Source organism: Panthera tigris, chromosome F3 (genome assembly GCF_018350195.1).
Source record: "Panthera tigris isolate Pti1 chromosome F3, P.tigris_Pti1_mat1.1, whole genome shotgun sequence".
NCBI classification, from domain to species: domain Eukaryota; kingdom Metazoa; phylum Chordata; class Mammalia; order Carnivora; family Felidae; genus Panthera; species Panthera tigris.
In genome coordinates, this window is record NC_056678.1 from 39,954,305 (window position 1) to 39,975,911 (window position 21,607).

At 37.0% G+C, this 21,607-nt stretch overlaps 1 protein-coding gene and 1 long non-coding RNA gene across 6 annotated transcripts in view; one reads left to right on the forward strand and one right to left on the reverse strand.

The window, feature by feature from the left end:
* Nucleotides 1-21,607, forward strand: part of CAMSAP2 (calmodulin regulated spectrin associated protein family member 2) — a 112,101-nt gene that overhangs the window by 85,293 nt on the left and 5,201 nt on the right. For 3 of the 5 annotated variants that reach the window (XM_042975498.1, XM_042975500.1, XM_042975502.1), the window contains 9 exons: nucleotides 7,649-7,745; nucleotides 9,757-9,850; nucleotides 13,186-13,268; nucleotides 14,129-14,198; nucleotides 14,595-16,797; nucleotides 18,081-18,217; nucleotides 18,567-18,787; nucleotides 19,945-20,017; nucleotides 20,790-20,905. In XM_042975498.1, coding sequence (XP_042831432.1) covers nucleotides 7,649-7,745; nucleotides 9,757-9,850; nucleotides 13,186-13,268; nucleotides 14,129-14,198; nucleotides 14,595-16,797; nucleotides 18,081-18,217; nucleotides 18,567-18,787; nucleotides 19,945-20,017; nucleotides 20,790-20,905 — 3,094 coding nt within the window. The remainder of the gene's footprint in view (nucleotides 1-7,648; nucleotides 7,746-9,756; nucleotides 9,851-13,185; nucleotides 13,269-14,128; nucleotides 14,199-14,594; nucleotides 16,798-18,080; nucleotides 18,218-18,566; nucleotides 18,788-19,944; nucleotides 20,018-20,789; nucleotides 20,906-21,607) is intronic. The other 2 variants (XM_042975499.1, XM_042975501.1) reach the window with 1 other exon arrangement.
* Nucleotides 5-20,871, reverse strand: LOC122235734. The gene is made up of 3 exons (XR_006213750.1): nucleotides 20,783-20,871; nucleotides 14,097-14,156; nucleotides 5-412 (listed from the first exon to the last, which is right to left on the reverse strand). It is a non-coding gene; the product is annotated as an uncharacterized LOC122235734 (long non-coding RNA).

The window sequence follows — 21,607 nt, forward strand, 5'->3', positions numbered from 1 at the left end:
TTTGCTTTAAGTTTTTGGAAAAAAGTATAACTAGATATATAAATGGCATAGTAAGGTTAGAAATTAACTGTAATACTAGTCAAAAGAGCTTTTGAAAAAAGTTTTATTTTTCTGCTTATTTTATGTCTCTGTGTGTGTGTGTGTGTGTGTGTGTGTGTTAAATACACTGTAAGCTATAGGTTTCTTTTACAATATAAAGCTAAACTTAAAGTTATAGTACAAAATTGATCTATTGCCCTAATGTTAGCACAACGGAGGATAAGCCACTACATGTTTCTGAGTCTTAGGTAGATGCTAATACAGCATAAAGGAGGGAGCATAAAGGAGGTTCTGGTCACTTTCACCGCTCAACAGGTCTATGGAATATGTCCAGAAGAAGGAATCGTTCAGGTCCCAGGACTTGAGACAAAACCTAGGGAAAGAAAGAAGGGAAGGAAATGTGAAAATAGTCTGGAAATGAACCTTTTAAAAAGGACTTCAATTTCATGAGTGTGTGCTTTGCTTCAGAATATCATACACACACTGCCTGTGAGTCTTAGGCCACTGCGCACGGCCATTCTTTCAAGAACTATTTAGTGAGCACCTAGTAGTATTCTGGGTGCTTGGGATAATTAAGTGGACAAAACAAAGATCCCTGTTCCAGTGGAACTTGCTTTGTAGTAGTGAAGAGAGATGTGTGTCAGGCATAACTGCTTCTGAGTGAGTTAAAAAGCAGCCACTTGTCCCAGAATTTCATGATGTGACACAATACCTCATTATTCCCAGCAGCCCACAGCTACAAAGTTCTTTTATGTCTTTTATAGACCTAAATTGACCACTTCTGTTTCAGGATTTTAGGAATAAATCATCTGATAATAGATTTTTTTAAGTCTGGCTGAGAGGAACAGCTTTTTTATCATTCCAATCACAGTGTCAGCCTTAACAGAAACTGCTAATGGACCCCTCTTACCATAAGATTAGTGCCTTGGGGTTCTTTAAATTCTTATTCTCTGATACCTATTTTTTCTTTCACTCATTTCTGGATCACCACAGGTAGAAGATAGAGCCAATGGTAAAGGCATTTCCAAAATAAGCCACTGTTTGTATTGACCAAAAGTAGTGCCCACTCCCCACTATCTGATGCATCAGAATAAAAACGTTAATTTATTTTGATCAAAATGGAAGTTGGGGAATAACTATTTCCATATATATTTTGTTAATGCCTTTTCTTAAACTTGTCTGTTAAAAAATTTAAATACTACCTCTGTAATCACAAAGAAAAGAAATCATCTCATTAAATACATGGTGACATAAGATCAAGTACATTTGTTTAAGTTGTTTACCTTGGACTGCCGACACATAACATGTAGCCCTGATGTTTAAATCAACTTGGGCATGATCCAGATATAAAGACATTTTCTTACATCAGGCATATTTAAAATATATAACTGACAGATACACCTGGCTAGAATCAAAAAGACAAGAAATAAGTGTTGGAGAGAATGTGGAGGAAATGGAACCCTTGTGCACTGTCGGTGGGAATGCAAATTGCAGCCACAGTGGAAAACAGTATAGAGGTTCCTCAAACAATAGATCTACCATACGATTCAGTAATTCCACTACTGGGTATTTACCCAAAGAAAATGAAAACACTCTGGGGCGCCTGGGTGGCTCAGTCGGTTGAGCATCCGACTTCAGCTCAGGTCATTATCTCACGGTTCATGGGTTTGAGCCCCACATCAGGCTCTGTGCTGACAGCCCAGGGCCTGGAGTCTGCTTCAGATTCTGTGTCTCCCCCTCTCTCTGCCCCTCCCCAGCTCACGTTCTGTCTCTCTCTGTCTCTCGAAAATAAACATTAAAAAAAAATTGTTAAGGGGCACCTGGGTGGCTCAGTCGGTTGAGCGTCCAACTTCAGCTCAGGTCATGATCTCACAGTTCGTCAGTTCGAGCCCTGTGTCGGGCTCTGTGCTGACAGCTCAGAGCCTGGAGCCTGCTTCGGATTCTGTGTCTCCCTCCCTCTCTGCCCCATCCCCACTCACGCTTTGTCTCTCTCTGTCTTAAAAAAAATTGTTAAAAAAGAAAATGAAAACCCTAATACAAAAAGAAATAAGCACCTTATATTTATTGCAGCATTATTTACAATAGGCAAGATATGGAAGCAGCCCAAATGTCTGTCGATAGACAAATGGATAAAGATGAGGTGTGTACACACACACACACACACACACACACGTTACTCAGCCATAAAAATTAATGAGATCTTGCCATGTGCAACAACATGGATAGACCCAGAGGGTATAGTGCTAAATGAAATAAAAAAGAGAAAGACAAGTACCGTATGGCCTCACTCATATGTGGAAGTTAAGAAACAAAACAAATGAACAAAGAAAAAAAGAGACAAAAAACCCCCAGACTCTTAGATACAGAGAACAAACTAGTGGTTGCCAGAGGGAAGGTAGGTGGAAGGATGGGTAAAATAAAGGGGCTTAAAAAAAAAAAAAAAAAAGTAACTGCAGAGAAGGCTTTGGTCACTTTCCGTATTCTTTGCTAAATTATTAGAATCACAACTTTGACTTCCATTGAATATTTGAAGACTTCAAACCTTTAAGGGATTGCTTGGTCTGTGATACTGGGCACCTTGTTACTTGGTTAACTTTAATAACAAGTGTTTATGAGAATAAAGGGAGTGAGCACTCTCTTCCCCTCTTGGTGGATGTATAAACTGGTATGGTCCTTTTAGACACCAGTGTGCCATTGTCTAATCAAATTTGAAATGCACAGAAGTCATGTATGAGGATTGTTTATGGTGAATAGTTAGAAACAATTCATCTTAGGAAGGACATAATTAAAATATTTTGTCATATAGCCGAGCTGGTTGAAAGGAAGGAGGTGTAGGTATTTTTTATTGATTCAGAGAGCCCTCCAAGATGTTATTAAAGTACCAAACATAGTATGATGTAATTTATATATTAAAAACAATTTTTTTTGTATTTGTATGCAAATCAATGCATGGAAAAAGGTCAATTAGAAAGATAAACACAAAACTGTTAACAGTGATTTCTTCTGAGTGTGATTAGAATTTAGGGGAGAGTAGTTAAAGCATACTTTAAATTCTGTGTTTTTTGTATCTTAATTTTTTAGCATTGTTTACATTGTTTAAGAATGTTAATATACAGTTGTCTTTTTTTTTTATTTTTTTTTAACGTTTATTTTACTTTTGAGACAGAGAGAGACAGAGCATGAACGGGAGAGGGTCAGGGAGAGGGAAACACAGAATCTGAAACAGGCTCCAGGCTCTGAGCTGTCAGCACAGAGCCCGACGCGGGGCCCGAACTCACGGGCCATGAGATCATGACCCGAGCCAAAGTTGGCCGCTTAACCGACTGAGCCACCCAGGCGCCCCTACAGTTGTCTGTCTTAACTAAAAGGAAAGAAAAGCTTTTAAGTGAAATTAATTTGGTATCATGCCTGGAATATGGTAACAGATTTATTGCTGTTTAATTATCATAAATCCAGAAAGAAATGATTTTTTTTAAGCTTTAGTTACTGGGAAAACTGTCTCTTACTATGCTGACATCTTGTGGTCAAACATGGTATCTTCCAAAAAAAATACCAAAGTATTTTTTCCCCTGAGCTTTATTGAATATAATTGACATACAATATTGTATAAGTTTAAAGTGTGCAAAATGATTACCGCTGAAGATTAGTTAACACCTCCACCACGTAACATAATTACCATTTCTTTTTTGTGGTGATCTACTCTTTCAGCAACTTTTGAGTATACAATATAGTATCATTAACTATAATCATTAGATTCCCAGTTATTCACTTAGAGTTGGAAGTTTTTACCCTTTGACCAAAATTTCCCCATTTCCCCAACCGCCCAGTCCCTGGTAAATACCACTCTACTCTCTGTTTCTGAGTTCAGGTTTTTTAGATTCTACAGATAAGTGAAATCATACAGAATTTGTCTTTCTTTGTCTGACTTATTTACTTAGCATAATGCCCTCACGGTACATCAGTGTTGTTGCAAATGGCAGGATTTCCTTCTTTCTCATGGCTGAATAATATCCCACTGTATATATGCATCACATTCTCTCTACCCATTGATCTGATATTGACAGACATTTAGGCTGTTTCCATATATATATATATATATATATATATATATATATATATATGTATATATATATATGTATATATACGTATATATATATATATGTATGTATGTATGTATGTATCTTGGCTATTGTGAATAATGCTGCAGTGAACACAGGAATACAGATTTTCTCTTCAAGATCCTGGTTTCCGTTTCTTCAGATAAATACTCAAAAGTAGAATGGCTAGACCCATATGGTAGTTCTATTTTTAATTTTTTGAGGAATTGCCACACTGCATCCCATAGTGGCTCTACCAGTTTACATTCCCACCAACAATGTACAAGGGTTCCCTCTCCTCCACATCCTTGCCAACACATCCTTGCCAAGATAAGATTATTCTTATCTTTTTGATGATAGCCATTCTAACAAGTGTGAGGTAGTTATCTCCTTGTGGCTTTGATTTACATTTCTCCCATGTCTAGTGATACTGAACACCAGAGTCCTTAAAATACTAATTTCTTATCAATTGACAATTTAGTTGAACACTTAGTGTTTTTCCAAAAGATCTAGACAGCTTTCAGTTAACTATACACTAGTAGAGTGGAACCTAGGACCAATACTTTAAATATAATTATGTACTTTGGCTTTAGAAAATACCCTGTGGATATAAGTGTAAAGAAAAACTGTAAATCATGGTGATCTTATTCCCAGAGATATTGCCTGTCAATAGTTTGGTATTTTGCCAGGTGACCTTTTGTTATATATTTATTCATTCAATAAATATTTATTGGCCATCTATTATGTACCAGGCACTGGTTTTGTTTGTTTGTTGGTTTTTATTTGTTTTGTTTTGTTTTGTCTTGTTTTGTTTTGGGGAGAGAGAGCACATGATCAGGGGAAGGGCATGGAGAGAATCCCGAGCAGGCTTCATGCTCAGAGTGAAGCCTGATGTGGGGCTCCATCTCACAACCATGAGATCATGACCTGAGCCAAAATCAAGAGTCCTAAGCCCAACTAGCTGAGCCCCCAGGCGCCCCCCAGGCACTGAACTGAAGATGTAATGATGAACACGAGCTTTGTCCTTCTAGACTTTATAGTCTGATAGTCTGAGGAACCCTGGAAAATACGGTATTAGATGAAGCTGGAGAAATTAAAAAGGGACCCAATCAAGTACCTTCTTAAAGCCCATAACCAGTTTCCCAAGAGCAGTGGAAGTAGAGGAAGGGGTGTTATACTTTGAAAAGTTTGTTTGGCTTAATAGTCAGAAAGCTAGTGTGTTCTAAACAAGAGGTGGAAACAGTTTGAATCAGAGTAATTATGATTAATATGGAGAGGAGTAGGTGGATTCCAAAAATATTTAGGATATGCAAAATTTGCAGGCTTTGGTGATGAACTGGATATGTGGAGGGAGAAAGAAGGAGGCATCAAGGAGGACTCCTAGATTTCTGGCTTGCATACTGGGATAGTGATGCCATTCAGTGAGATAAGACTGGAATAAGGTCAGATTTGTGGGGAAGATCACTAGTTCAGTTCTGGACATTTGAGGTGCCTTTGGAATATCCAAGAGAATGCTCTGTAGACCACTGCATATGTAAGTACAGATGGGAGTTATTTGGTAGCTGACGGGCATGGATGGCAGTTTACAAAGAGGGGAGACATCAGGAATATCAGATGCTGCTGAGAGGTCAAGTAAGATGAAGACTGAAAAATCTGTTTGATTTAGCGACATATGTAAAGCATTGGTGACTTGAGCAAATGCTGTTTTGGAGGAATGATGCACCTGAAGGCCAGACTGGAGTGGATTAGGGAGCAGGAAGGATGAAAGGAGATCGTTAGCACAGGCCTACCATAGAGAAGTGTGTGAAGAGGTAAGAAGGTGGGAGTAAGGAAAAACCAGAGAATGGGGAGTTACTGAGTGAAGGTTTTCTTTTGTTTTTCATGTGGGAGATTTGAGCATGTTTAAAAGCCAAGTAGGAAGGATTCAGTTGAAGGGAAGAATAAATATATAGAAGAAAGAAATATAATTAAGAATGTAAGGTTTCTGAGGCGGTAAGCAGGGATGGGATCCAACTCATAGCCTTAGGGATTATGAGCATTCTCATTTCCTTTCTAAAAATATCAAATTTTAATGACTGCTTAAAATAGTATATATTGTATATGTTTGAATATTCTGGGAATTTATAGTTCAAAGCAAATGCTGAAAGTAGGAAACTTACCAAATTCTCTTCACCAATCATGCCTGATATTGTATAACACTCCAAACTCCTGCATTCAACCACCTACCTGACAAGACCACTTAAATGTCTAATGAACATCTAAGAGTATTAACTCAGAATTCCTTCCACTAGCTATTTATCCCAATCTTTCCCATTTCATTAAATGGGAAACTATAAGTTACTGAAGACAAAAACCTAAGTCACCCTTGACTCTTCTCTTTCTCTCACTTCCTACACACATAGTAGCCTTCTGGAACTGTCAGGTAAGAGATGAATATTTGAAAGTCACCAGCTTAAATATGAGAAAACAGAGAATGGATGAACTCTAAATGACAGTATATAGAACTCTGAGGATTATTCATAATTAACAGGTAGGAGAAGGGCAAGGCATTGGAAAACACTGATATTTCCAATGATAATTTTGAAAACTGAAATTTAATATGAAATAAGATCTCATTAAATATTAATCAGTAGTAACAATAAGATGCCAAATACCCACAATTTAAAGGCATACTATTTTAAGTATTATAAAAACAGATTTTGTATAGTGCTATATTTTAAACTTGCCAGATGCCTACAATTAAAATAACTTTTCATGGTTTATAGCTTTCAGGATATATACATCTTAAAATATAAGCTTGTAGTAGAAATGTGCTTTTGAGGACCCTCTTAGTCTTTTCTTGTATTTCTTATAATTTTAAGCTATTTTAAAAATTATTCACGTTTTCAAATATAAATCATAAGAGGCAAATGACCTTGTTAACTTACTATTACCTTTTCAAAGTTAGGTAGATATATTATATAAATAATGTATTTCAAAATGAATAATTTTAACAATCTAGAATCTTTTTGTTATTTAGTACCTGAATTACTGTTGAGTTTAGCATCATCAAGCCAATAGATACCTGATGAAGGTCTGGAGAAATTTCTAGGGATCTGGAAAGAGCTTAATTTTTTTTTTTTTTTTTTTTTTTTTTTTTTTTTTTTTTTTTTTAAATGATAGACCCTCTTTGGTGTCAAAGGCTGTTTTTCTTTTTACCGACTTTGGATGAAGAGTATCTTACATATTAAAAGTTCTACACAGAGGTATCAATGCCTGCCACATAAATTGGACTGCAATCCTGGAAATGTAGAGAAAAGCAGCAAAGAGGTTTTGAATAGCTGTGATAAATTTTACCTAAAAGTGTTAATACTCTGTCCCAGATTTAATAACCTAGGGTAAATATAGTCCAATGATGAATGAGATTTAAACCTGTGTTTTAATAAGTAAAACAGAATAAATTATATTTATCGTTACTTTCTTGGTCAAGTTTTACTTATTTTTTTTCTGATTTTCTTAACTCTCTTATGTAGAGTAATTATTTGGTGTTCATGGCAGAACTCTTCTGGTGGTTTGAAGTTGTGAAGCCATCATTTGTTCAGCCTCGTGTTGTTCGTCCACAAGGAGGTAGTAAGTGTTGCTGTAAACAAACAAAGTTTATATAACCTCACCTGGTTATTCTATTTGAGAGAATCCTATTATTGTTATAAAACAGCTAAATTCTCTGAGATACAGGTGATTTAGGAGAGAACGGCTCTGAATTTGAAGCCTTGTGTGGTGGAACTTTTAACTTCAGCTGTTTGCCTACTTCTTGTTGTATCTTTTATCGCCATCTCTAGCTTTTATTCCCCGTTAGATTCTGAATTTTTAATATTGTTCCCTAGAATCCACTTAAATGATGGCTTGGTTTTAATCTAGAATTTGAATTTACCATTAAACCATAAAAAGGTTTATATATATATTATATATAAAGCCTGGTATGTTTTATGATTATTACAGTATCACGATGTATTGATTGCACATAAGGAAACTAATACGGAATAAGAGGGTCACTGTAAAGATCCCTAGAAATAAAGAACAAAAAAAATCATTTTTCTAAACAAACAGATTTTCCATTGGCTTCTATTATGAAACCAGAGGTTTATTTCTATTGGGAAAAAAGAATCCTAAATTATAAGTTTAGTTCCACTAAAGAATTTTCTTCCAGGGATGCCTGGGTGGTGTCTGACTTCAGTTCAGGTCATGATCTTCCAATTCATGAATTCGAGCCCCCTGTCAGGCTCTGTGCTCACAGCTCAGAGCCTAGAGCCTGCTTCACATTCTGTCTCCCTCTCTCTCTCTGCCCTTCCCCCTGCTTGTGCTCGTCTCTCTGTCTCTCAAAAATACATAAACAAAAAACAAATAAACAAAAAGAACTTTCTTCCAGCATAACTATGGGACCAGTTCTTTCTGCTGCCAGTGGGTGTCCTGCCAAACACAAAACATGATTACTGTGCATCCCAGCTACCTAGCTGCTTTCCTTGGCTCCAGATTTTGGTATTTTTCTCGCCATTACCTTGTTTTCTTCCCTGTCTCCTCCCTTCTAAGAAAATTAAAAGAAGGAGATCAAGAAGAAGGAAAAAAGATGTAGTCAAAGGAGAGGCATGTAACTCTAGTGAATAGAATGAGCTTGCTTCCAGCTTTCCATCTCAGGCAAAATTCTGTGAAATACGCAATAAAAAGAGTATTTCATCTGTTCCATCTCTAAGCTGCTTAAGGCAGACTCTGAATATTAAGCCATCCTGTATCAAAGAATACCTACAGATAAGCTGAGATCTTCCCTAAGGCCATGAAGTGAAGTCAGGTGTCTTTAGTAATTATCATAACCAATATTTGTACAACTTTTTACAATTAATATAGAATTTTCACATACACTGCTTTCTGTGATTTTTTTTTTAATGTTTTTTTTATTTTTGAGAGAGCACGCACAAGCAGGGGAGGGTCAGAGAGAGAGAGGGAGACACAGAATCCAAAGCCGGCTCCAGGCTTTAGGCAGTTGGTGCAGAGCCCAATGTGGGGCTCGAACTCACGAAATGTGAGATCATGACATTAAAGTGAACCGAAGTCAGATACTCAACCAACTGAGCCACCCAGGCCTGCGCCCCTGCTTTCTGTGATTTTTTATCTGTGAAGCCCACTATTCAAAATACTCAACAGCTATTACATTAGGTTTCAAAGGCAAAAAGTAAATGGAGTCTTCCCCCGAGTTATTTACAAAAATGTAAACTCTACCAATGGGTTTAATTATTGACCAGTGAAATTCTGTCTCCTGATTACCAAAATACCAGCTATTTCATAAAGGGACAAAAATGACTGTATGTAACAGATTCTATAAGAGCTTCGGCAAAATTAGACATTCAGATTTATTTTTTAAATATCTGTATTTATTTTATGTTAGGCCTCTTCCCTGCCCTACCCCCATCAGTTAGCCTTAATCAAGTGAATTTTTTTAAGCCAGAACAGTTTAGGAAGAGTTTTAAAATTTACCTTTGAAAATTATTTAAGAAGAAAATTTTAAATAAAGAAAAATTGGGATTAATTCATGAAATAATGTTGGAACATGCTAAGTACATAATTTTGAGGCTTTTATCTTTCGTTGTAGCTGAACCTGTGAACGATATGCCTTCAGTTCCTGTCTTGAATGCTGCCAAAACAAACATTGTGGACGGTTCGTGTAGTTCTGACTTCACTTCAAGGTAGATTCCAGAGTGACTTTATTTTCACTATTTCCATTCTACTTGCTAATGAAATAAAAATAAAATTTTGTTACTTTTTAAAATTTCAGTTGCACTTTGAAATAAGTTTTAATTAACTTACGGTATTATAGCCTGTTTTAACTTAAATGTAATTGAAATTTACACAGAAATGGGTGTTTCTTAAATAGGTTTTTATGAATCACACTGAAAAGTGGGAGAATACATTCTGAGTTCAGATAACCAGCTTAAAACCATACTTTCGCTGTAGAACTTGTTTATAATTGAGAACTGCTTAAATGTAGGCAACTTTTAGGCCTCGGGGAAATTTTAAAATTCTGTTTGTATTTAAAACTTTTTAATGATTTTTAAAAATCTTTGACATTAATTTTCTCTCTTGTTTTCTTTGCTGGTTACTATAGCTAATCAAAGATCACAATAAAATGTTTACTGTATTACTATCAGGATAATCCTGATTTCTGACCCAAACATGTGGTAAAGACATTAGTTTGTTTAAAAATGTTTTTCAGCAGATCCTGTAAGTAGCTTTTTATGTGTATTTATCAGAACCTAACATTTATATTGACTTTGGACTCCCTAATTTATCTGATTTTTTAAAGTTTTAAATCGATGTATTTTGTGGTGTTTTAGAAATTCAAGCAAATCCATTAAAATACATTTTAAAAATGATGAGTAAGACATTGAAAATACTTTATGAATTCTTGGCTTAATGTAAAAATATGAGCTTGTACTGAGCTGTCACCTACTGCTCACACTTAACACTCTCTCAAGTGGGTGTAAATGAGTGTGAAACTGGGACCTGGACAGAACCCTCAGAACACCCTCATCCCTTTGTGAGGGCTTCTTACCTCTGAACTGGCTGATGTCTGTGAAGTACTTCCTACAAATTAAGAAAGCATTTTCCTTCCCTTACCCTCTGATTTACTACTATGAATTGTCTTACTACTCCCATTAAGTTTTCTATTCTGCAACTATGCCTGAGATTTTCCAGAAAGAGGTTAAGATATTGCTGATCTAGGAGCTTCTCTATGTTTTTTCCCATGGGAAACATTTTTCTACGCATTAATTTCCTCATTGTTTTCCTGGGTTGGTTACATAGTGACATTTCCTTTCTTTGAAAATTTAGAAGGCATTCAGTATTCTAGGTTCTAACTCTTGTACTGTTAAATCTTTAAAATCTTTACGGGGTGCCTGGGTGGCTCAGTCAGTTGAGCATCTGACTTCGGCTTAGGTCATGATCTCACGGTTTGTGAGTTTGAGCCCCGTGTCAGGCTTCATGCTGACGGCACCAAGCCTGCTTGGGATTCATTCACTCACTCATTTTCTCTCTCTCTCTCTCTCTCTCCCTCTGTTCCTGCCCCTTTCCTACTCTCTCTCTCTCTCTCTCTCAAAAAAAAATAAACATTAAAAAAATAAAATCTCTAAAACTTACCACTTCAAGACTCAATTACCCCATAATTATTATTTCTAGGAATCTGAGTTGGACACTTTTCACATTTCTGACATGTCTTAAGGCCCTCTGGAAAATTCTCTTTTCTGTTTCTCGGATTAGCTGAGTGGCTACCCTTACTCATTTTTCCTACAGATGGATATCTAAATTCTTTTCCTTGAAGTGATACTGTGTAGCTGTCAGTCTAGGATCCTAGTAATCCTCTCATTTCCGAAAGTCTCCATGTGGTCCACTGGAGTTCTCCCATTGTAGAATTTTTCAGGAAGGAGGGGCGCCTGGGTGGCTCAGTTGGTTGAGTGTTTGACTCTTGATTTCAGCTCAGGTCATGATCCCAGAGTCGTGGCATAGAACCCATGTTGCTTAAGATCCTCCCTCTCTCTCTCTCTCTCTCTCTCTCTCTCTCTCTCTCTCTCTCATTCACTCACTCAACTCACTCTGCCCCTCTCCCCTGCCTGTACGCTCGCTCACTGTCTCTCTAAAAAAAATAAAAATAAACCGCTTTTCAGGAAGGAGTCAAGTTTCGACACTTTCTGAGAATAATGCAGTCACATGTACAAACACGATTACCTCTAAATAATGAAGTTATGAGGGGAAAAAAAAAAACAAAGGAAGACGGAAAGAGCAAAAGACATTTGTAGCAGCTACTCCACACACTTGGCTACTAAGTTGCTCAGCAGTTACACCAGATCAAAATTCTCTATGCAGATGTGGAAGTGAAACAATTAATAGGAATTTAAAACGCTTTAGCCATTATTTGGAGACGAGAGTGAATATATTTTAATTACTAACTTGTATATTCAGGATTAGCCTCCCATCATAGATGTAAGGGAGAGTAGAAACTGGGTGATTTTAGAGGCAGGGTTAACAAACAAACATGACAGGGGGCAATTGAGTATTCCCTGATAGTCCCTAACAAACGATCACAGACAAAACTGAGAGAAAATATGGTCTGCAGTTCAGGGAGGAAAGGCACAGGGAAGCAGATAAACATCTGCTTTGGAGAGAACAAAGGCACGCAAGTTCGTCAGGTGTTGTTGCCTTTGGTGAGCTTTTGCTCATTTGAGCATTCATTGTTGTTTACTTTTGAACTTTTTGGTTGACTAGTGCGTCTTCTTAGTTTACAGTAGCCAAAAGATAATGTGATTTGAGGGATCTACAGAGTCACTACATACAACCTGTTCCCCAATTTATTCTCAACTCATTGGGGGTGGGGATGCTTGTGCACTTGACTACATGGTAGGCTACGACACACTTGAAACTTGGCGAAAAATTCAGGCCAAATTTCATTATTAATTGGAGAACTAGACTACCTAATCCCCTGCGTTAGTTTGAATAGGGTGGAAATAAATAGGAAGAAATAACAGGAAAGCTTCATATCTTTATAGGAATTGAAGTCTTCAAGGTGCAGCTCACGATATTGATTTTGATGTAATTGTTAGAGATGTACAGACAGAGGTATGTGAGCAGGGAGGCTTCCAGGATCTTTTGCAAGGGTTTTTATTACACCTGTATTTTCAAGAGATTTAAATTTGACCAAGATATTTCAAACTGATGGATGACTTTCATTTAACTTCTTCATTTCTCAGTTTTTCTATTTGTAAAATGAAAATAATATGCCATATTTCACCTCACAAGGACACTGAGGTGTGTATGAAAATATTTCAGGCTCTTTGACTAAAAGACATAAAATATAGATACATATATGCACTGCTATTTTTGGTTTAAACAATATATGGTTTTCTTAATTTTTTAAATTTAGGATAAAGAATCAGAGGTGATAATGTTTCTAATTTCAGCCATTTTATGCAAAGTTTATATAAAAGAACTAAAACATGTTAAAACATTTTTAATTTATTTTACATTGCAGTGGGGAAGGAGCTGCATTTACACACTCTCATCATCATTTGCCTTCTAGACATTCACACCCCCAAGCTCATTCTTCAGCCTCAGGTAATATTTTTGAAAAAGCCTTGGTTAACTGGGAAATGATTGAGAATAAATGTAAATAAAAATATCCAGTCTTTTTTTTTTTTTTGAAGTGTTACATACACACAAATAGGTTGATCTGTTTCTCTGTACTTGCTTTTCTTTTTTTTATTTTTTTTTAATTTACATCCAAATTACTTAGCATATACTGTAACAATGATTTCAGGAGTATATTCCTTAGTGCCCCTTACCCATTTAGCCCATCCCCCCTCCCACACCCCCTCCAGTAACCCTCAGTTTGTTCTCCATATTTATGAGTCTCTTATGCTTTGTCCCCCTCCCTGTTTTTATATTATTTTTGTTTCCCTTTCCTTATGTTCATCTGTTTTGTCTCTTAAAGTCCTCATATGAGTGAAGTCATATGATATTTGTCTTTCTCTGACTAATTTTACTTAGCATAATACCATCCAGTTCCATCCACGTAGTTGCAAATGGCAAGATTTCATTCTTTTTGATTGCCAAGTAATACTCCATTGTGTATATATGTGTGTGTGTGTGTGTGTGTGTGTGTGTGTGTGTGTGTATACACACATACCACATCTTCTTTATCCGTTCATCCATCGATGGACATTTGGACTCTTTCCATACTTTGGCTATTGTTGATAGTGCTGCTATAAACATGGGGGTGCATGTGTCCCTTCAAAACAGCACACCTGTATCCCTTGGATGTACTTGCTTTTCTTAATAAAATGATATCTGCTTCTCCATATATAACTACTTACTTTTTAGTGCTATTAATCTGAAAATATTTGAAATCTGTTAAGTTGCTGTAAGTTAAAATTTTTTACATACTTTCAATGACTTTTTCTTTTTTGCATTTGAAGGCGGAATTAGGAGGTCTTCATCTATGTCCTATGTTGATGGTTTCATAGGGACGTGGCCCAAAGAGAAAAGGTAAACAGAGGGAATTATTTTTAGTATATTCACATTATCAACAAGTGCAGTTTTTTGAATTGCTATATTGTATACCTGCAACTAATGTAACATTGTCAACTATACTTCAGTAATTAAAAAAAGAGAGAAAGAAATGCTAATTCTGTTGATAGCTGTTGTTGATAGCCAAGTTGCAGTAGACTTTTAATTAATTAGTACCTAACTTTGAAAAGGGCAATACAGGCAAATGGGGCTAAATTTGTTAAAGGTCGCCTGGTAGCCCTATGCTTACCTTGAGGACAATAGGATTATGAGAAATGGGAAAAGAAAGGAAGTATCATTTCAAATAATTATTAAAGGATTATCAAATCATTTCCGGGAGTGTTTAAGGATTTTCTCTTTCAATGTTTTTTTTAGATCATCAGTGCATGGAGTTTCGTTTGATATTTCTTTTGATAAAGAAAATACTGTACACAGATCCACTCCAAACCGAGGAATCACTCGTTCTATTAGTAATGAAGGACTTACTCTGAACAATAATCGTGTATCTAAAAATATTAGGAAAAATTTGTCCTTCAAGCCAGTAAATGGAGAAGAGGAAGCAGAAAGCATTGAAGAAGAACTTAATACAGACTCTCACAGTGACCTCAAATCTTACATGCCCTTTAATACAAATGAACTAAATTCTAATGAGAATATTCATTATAAGCTTCCAAATGGAGCTTTACAAAACAGAGTACTTCTGGATGAGTTTGGCAATCAGATTGAGACACCAAGCATTGAAGAAGCATTACAAATAATTCATGATACTGAAAAATCTCCCCATACATCTCAGCCAGATCAGATTGCTAATGGCTTCTTTCTTCATAACCAGGAAATGAGTATCCTAAATTCAAACATCAAGCTAAATCAGTCTAGTCCTGATAACATAACTGATACAAAAGGTGCCTTGAGTCCCATAACTGACAATACTGAAGTAGACACTGGAATTCATGTTCCTTCAGAAGACATCCCTGAAACTATGGATGAAGATTCTTCTTTGAGAGATTATACTGTAAGCTTAGACTCTGACATGGACGATGCCTCTAAATTTCTTCAGGATTATGATATTCGAACCTGCAACCCCAGAGAAGCTTTGAGTCCTTGTCCAAGTACTGTAAGTACCAAGTCTCAGCCAGGGAGCAGTGCTTCTTCTAGTTCTGGAGTTAAAATGACCAGCTTTGCAGAACAGAAATTCAGGAAACTGAACCATACTGATGGGAAAAGTAGCGGAAGCAGTTCTCAGAAAACTACACCAGAGGGCTCTGAACTTAATATCCCTCACGTGGTTGCTTGGGGACAAATTCCAGAAGAAACAGGCCTTCCACAAGGACGGGACACTACCCAGCTGTTGGCCTCTGAAATGGTGCATCTCAGGATGAAACTTGAAGAAAAGAGACGTGCTATAGAAGCCCAGAAGAAGAAAATGGAAGCCGCTTTTACTAAACAGAGGCAGAAAATGGGAAGGACAGCATTTCTTACTGTTGTGAAAAAGAAAGGGGAAGGGATTTCCCCTCTTCGAGAGGAAGCAGCCGGTGCAGAAGATGAGAAAGTATATACTGATCGAGCAAAAGAAAAGGATTTGCAAAAGGCTAATGGACAGAGGAGTAAGTCTCTGGCAGATATCAAAGAAAGCATGGAGAATCCTCAAGCCAAATGGCTAAAGTCTCCAACCACACCCGTTGATCCAGAGAAGCAGTGGAACCTGGCAAGCCCCTCAGAGGAAACTTTAAACGAAGGAGAGATCTTAGAATATACAAAGTCCATTGAAAAGTTAAATTCATCTCTGCATTTCCTACAACAAGAAATGCAGCGCTTGTCCCTTCAGCAGGAGATGTTAATGCAGATGAGGGAGCAACAGTCCTGGGTGATTTCACCTCCTCAACCCTCTCCACAAAAACAGATTCGAGATTTTAAACCCTCCAGGCAGGCAGGCCTGTCGTCAACCATCGCACCCTTTTCGTCAGACTCCCCCCGTCCTACCCACCCATCTCCACAGTCTTCCAACAGGAAGAGCACATCTTTTTCTGTTAAGAATCAAAGGACTCCTAGGCCAAATGAATTAAAAATAACACCTTTGAATCGAACACTGACGCCCCCTCGGTCTGTGGATAGTCTTCCTCGGTTACGGAGGTTTTCACCAAGTCAAGTTCCTATTCAGACTAGGTCGTTTGTGTGTTTTGGGGATGATGGAGAACCTCAGTTAAAGGAATCCAAACCTAAGGAAGAAGTTAAAAAGGAGGAATTGGAACCCAGGGGGACTTTGGGAGAGCATGTACATAACCCAGAAGAAAAGGAGATCAAGCCTCTTGAGTCCACAGTTTCTGAAGTCCTGTCGCAGCCTATCACAGAGACAGTACGTCTGACACCAAATGAGGACCAGCTGAACCAACCCTCAGAGCCTCCTCCTAAACCTGTCTTCCCACCTGCTGCTCCGAAAAATGTTAATCTGATTGAAGTTTCCCTCTCAGATCTGAAACCTCCCGAAAAGACTGATGTATCCGTTGAAAAATATGATGGAGAAAGTGATAAGGAACAATTTGATGATGACCAGAAAGTATGCTGTGGGTTCTTTTTTAAGGTAATACTAATCTTCCCAGTTTTAGGCATTATCATTAGATGGGTGTAGCTTTTTTAGTTGTAGCCCCTTTTGTTACAAGCTGCCATTAACCCTGAAATACACTTTGGTGCTCCCCTTGGTGGCCCATAGTAACATTAAAGCACAGCGAACAGGCCTCCTTTCACCACAGCCACCAAACGTGTGTAGATACACTGTTCTTGCTCCACTGCCTCTCTTGCTCACTTTCACAAAAGCCTTTTAAAAAATGCTCAGCTATTTGGATTTCTTCAAAGACTGCCAGTTTGTGAGAAGCACATAACTTGGCATTGTATGTAAGCGTGTTTTCGGTTTTGTTTTTTTCTTAATTTTCAACATCTTTCCTTATGTTTGTTTCTTAAAAATCTAAAAAAAAAAAAAAAAAAAAAAAAGATTTTAAATTGAAACAGCAAATCCTACTGGAATAAGAACCCAAGAATATTGAAGTGATTACAACTGCCAATTCTACTTTTGGTTATTTAATATTGGAAATTGATAACTTATTTTAAAGTTGATCTCAGGGTGATTGCCCTTTATGCCTCTTTTAATGTTTAGAAATTTGAACATGAGTCATATTTTGTCTCTTAACCATGTAAAATGACTATTTTTTAGTAGAATACGACTATAGACATGATTGGATACAGTTTACTAATTTTGGAGACCCTTGTTACCTATGTTCCTTGCAGAGAAAGGAACACAGAGGGGAGGAAATGCTTTAGTGTCCAACGGGCAAGCACATCTACACCTTCATTTCCATTCCATCATTTATGTGATAGAACTGTGTAGGTAATTTTTTGGTGCTTTTACTTGAGTTTTCTTTGTTGAGTATATATTTTAAGCAAAATTTTAATGCAGTTTTTTTTTTAAAGATTTTTAAGTAATCACACCCAACGTGGGACTGCTCAGACTCACTACCCTGAGATCAAGAGTCACATGCCCTTCTGACTGAGCCAGCCAGGCGCCCCAATTTTAATGCAATTTTTAAAACTGAGGGGAAACTCCCTACTTTTAAGTTATTTATTAGGGTCCAAAAAAATCTTGTCTTTACTTCCTTTTTATGGTTGTTCTTTGTGAACTTAATAGGTTTTGAAAACATGTAATTAAGTAAGTTTAATTCATTTCTTCCTCCATAATTTCTGCAATGTGTCCATGTATGGTGGGGTTGGAATAGGAATAGTTCATATTTTCAGTTATAAATGTGACCACAATTGAAAATAAGAATACAGGTGCCTACAACATTTCATGTTTTTCAATGAATTCCTACTTAGGATGATCAAAAAGCAGAAAATGATATGGCAATGAAACGGGCAGCTTTGTTGGAGAAGCGACTACGGAGGGAGAAGGAGACTCAGCTTCGGAAGCAGCAGCTGGAAGCAGAAATGGAGCATAAGAAAGAAGAGACGAGGTAATAGACAACTGAATTAATGCTGATTTCTGGTGCTTTCTTTTCCCGAAGTATTGGTTGCTTGTACATTTTTATCCTCAGTTTGAGGCATTTCAAAGTAAAGTTCTCCAGAAACGTTGGTTTAAAATAACTTCACTGGTTTTTACACACAAACATATTTTTTTTAAAGCAGTCATTTACTAATGGTATGTTTATTTTAACATTCTAAATGATCTCAAGCATATTTTAACCAAACCATTTTTTCCCAAGGTGCTGAAATATAATAATTCTCCCTTCTCACACCACATACTCTCCAGTGTCTGGTTTCTTTAGTATGCAGAATAAGAAGTTTAACCATTTGGTTTCTTAGGCGTAAAACTGAGGAAGAGCGCCAGAAGAAGGAAGACGAGAGAGCACGCAGGGAATTTATCAGACAAGAATATATGAGGCGAAAACAACTGAAGCTGATGGAAGACATGGATACAGTAATTAAACCCCGTCCTCAAATAGCAAAACAAAAAAAACAGCGTCCCAAATCTATTCACAGAGACCATATCGAATCTCCCAAAACACCAATAAAAGGTCCTCCAGGTAACACGGCTTACCATGAAGAGTCTGTTCATAAAAAAAACACCAGCCTGCTCTGTCATACTAACTCAACTGTGCCTTGGTATGCTAAATTGGATCCGTTATTTGAGATGATGCATGCTCCTTATTTGGAAAACCAAAATGAGCAAAGCAAATGAGCACATTGATGACTTGATGTGTTATGTGTGCATGCATATATTCACTAGAACACATGTGAATGCTGAAACATGCAATTTAAATACTAACCTAGTAGGGAACTCTGCCCTCAGATATAATCTCTCTGAATTATTAACTACCCTCTCTATACTCGTACATTTAAGGATCAACATTGTGTGCATGGAAATATGTAGAAACACACTGGTATAATAAGGAATATAAAAACAAGAGTTCATGAGTCCCTCCTTTAAGACAGAAATGGTCAAACGTCCAAATCTATGATTTTTGAAACTTAGAGAATGTGTCTTTTCTTAAAATTTAACATGCATAGACATTTTAAAAAATTTGCATTAAAACTAAACACCGTGGAGAATTTTAGAGTATTCCCATAGTGATTCTAAAACTGAGGGAAAATAACAACATAACATTGACTGTTTAAAGAGACCTCTTTTGTTAACTTTTTTCTTATGATTAAAGTATCAATGTATATTACCACTTTCCTTGTGGAATAAATCCTAACAACAGTTAGTTTTACTGTTATTTCTTAAAAGCTAATTTTATTTATTGCTAATTTTATTTATTTTTTAATGTTTATTTATTTATTTTGAGAGAGAGTGCATGTGCACATAAGCAGGAGGGTTGGGCAGAGAGAGAATCCCAAGCAGGCTCCTCATGGTCAGCTCAGAGCCCAAGGCAGGGCTCGATCTCACAAACTGGGAGATCACGACCTGAGCTGAAATCAAGAGTCAGATGCTTAACTGACTGAGCCACCCAGGCGCCCCAGTTCATTGCTAATTTTAATTGTGTGTGTGCTAATTTAATATAAATTGTGTATATATGCATGCAAGCATATTATGTGTTTAGATTAAAAGAGAAAAAAAAACTATAGAAGCTCAATTTTCATATGCTGGTGTTCTCTAATGAACAGACTCTTTTCTAGCTGCTCCTTTTAAATTTCTAATTTTGTTTTTATTCAGGATCACGAATTTATCGTGTTTTTTCAGTCTCTAGCCTTTCTTTGGCATCACTGAACACAGGTGATAACGAGAGTGTGCATTCAGGCAAGAGGACACCAAGGTAAATCCATAATGTGAACATTTTTCATAGAAAGAATATGTTCCCCACAGTTATGTTGTATTTTATAATGAATGAATCATAGCACAAATTTTTATAGTTTTGCTGACTGGGACTATTTGTGTTTCCGTTAAAAGAAATTTACATATAAAGAGGTCTATTCATATTTGACTGTTTTTTATCTTTTAGAATTCTAGTTCCTGACATTGATAAGGTACTTTTTATAAACTGTAAAACATTAACAGTAATTGCTGATATGGTTGTGATAAAATCAGTGTGCAGAAATAGTACATGTTTTATGTAAGTGCCAGCCTCTCTAGTTTATTTCCCATGCAATATAGTTTTTTCCCCTTAGAATATTTCCGAAGTAGGTTGCCTGACTTAGGAAAGATCTCTTTTGTATTACTGTCTCTGTCGGATATAGATTAGAAACTAAAGGTCATATCTTACTACGTTATACTATAATACCCATATATAAAGAGAGTGTTTGTAGTGACAGGCATCAGCGTTGAGTTTTAATCTTTGCATTACCATCCTAAGCCAGTAACTGCCAATTTTCATACGGAAAACACTCATCCTTTCCGTCAGCAAGGACTTACAGAGTGCCTGCTGTGTCCAGACACTTGGATGTATAGCTATGAGTAAGACAGTTACAGCATCTTTTGACTTGTAAGCTTCCAGGGTGATTTGGGTTGGCACTGTCACATATACCCTTCTGGCCCCCAAATGTTCTTCTTTTGTTTGAGACATAAAAAATATTTTACTTACCATTTAGATCCGAGTCTGTAGAAGGCTTCTTGTCTCCAAGTCGTTGTGGCAGTCGAAATGGGGAAAAGGACTGGGAAAATGCATCAACAACTTCTTCAGTGGCTTCTGGAACAGAATACACAGGTTAGTGTTTGTCCATTTTTAGGGAGACATTTTAATTTAACACAGTCATGAGAATAAATACAGGCTATACTACCGTTTCATGGGCACATCTCTTGGTCTAGACATGGGAAAGTATGATCAAGAACACTGAGTGCAGATGGTCCCTTTCAGGGAGTTCAGTTTCAATGATACAGTTGCACTTAGGGAGGTAGTGACTTGTCCCAGATGAATTGAGATCAATTTCTAAACAAAATTAGCAATAACATTTACACCTCATCCGTCTACTTCTTTAAAATGCTGGCCATTTCTGTGTTGTGGTTTGGGTCTGAAGAAGTTTGAGAGAGGTTCTATTCAGCAACACATAGGTCCTAAGTACCAAGAAAAGGCTAGAATCCACAAAGGCCTCTCTAACATCGGGATTTCAGGTATCTAGAGTTGTGCATCTTTAAAACATATTAAGGGGGGGTGGGGCACCTGGCTGGCTCAGTCGGTAGAGCATGTGACTCTTGATCTAGGGGTTGTGAGTTTGAGCCCCAAATTGGGCGTAGAGCCTACTAAAAACAAAAAGTACTAAGGGGCTCTAAAAGATAAGAAGAATGCATTGGATCCAGGAGATCATCCAGCCTCACATACCTCTATCAGGTCCTCTTCCAGCCTTTGTTTGGGTAGGCGTTATTGAAGCAAAAGCAAGTTGAAGAACAGAATGTAGGTAAGATGCTTTTA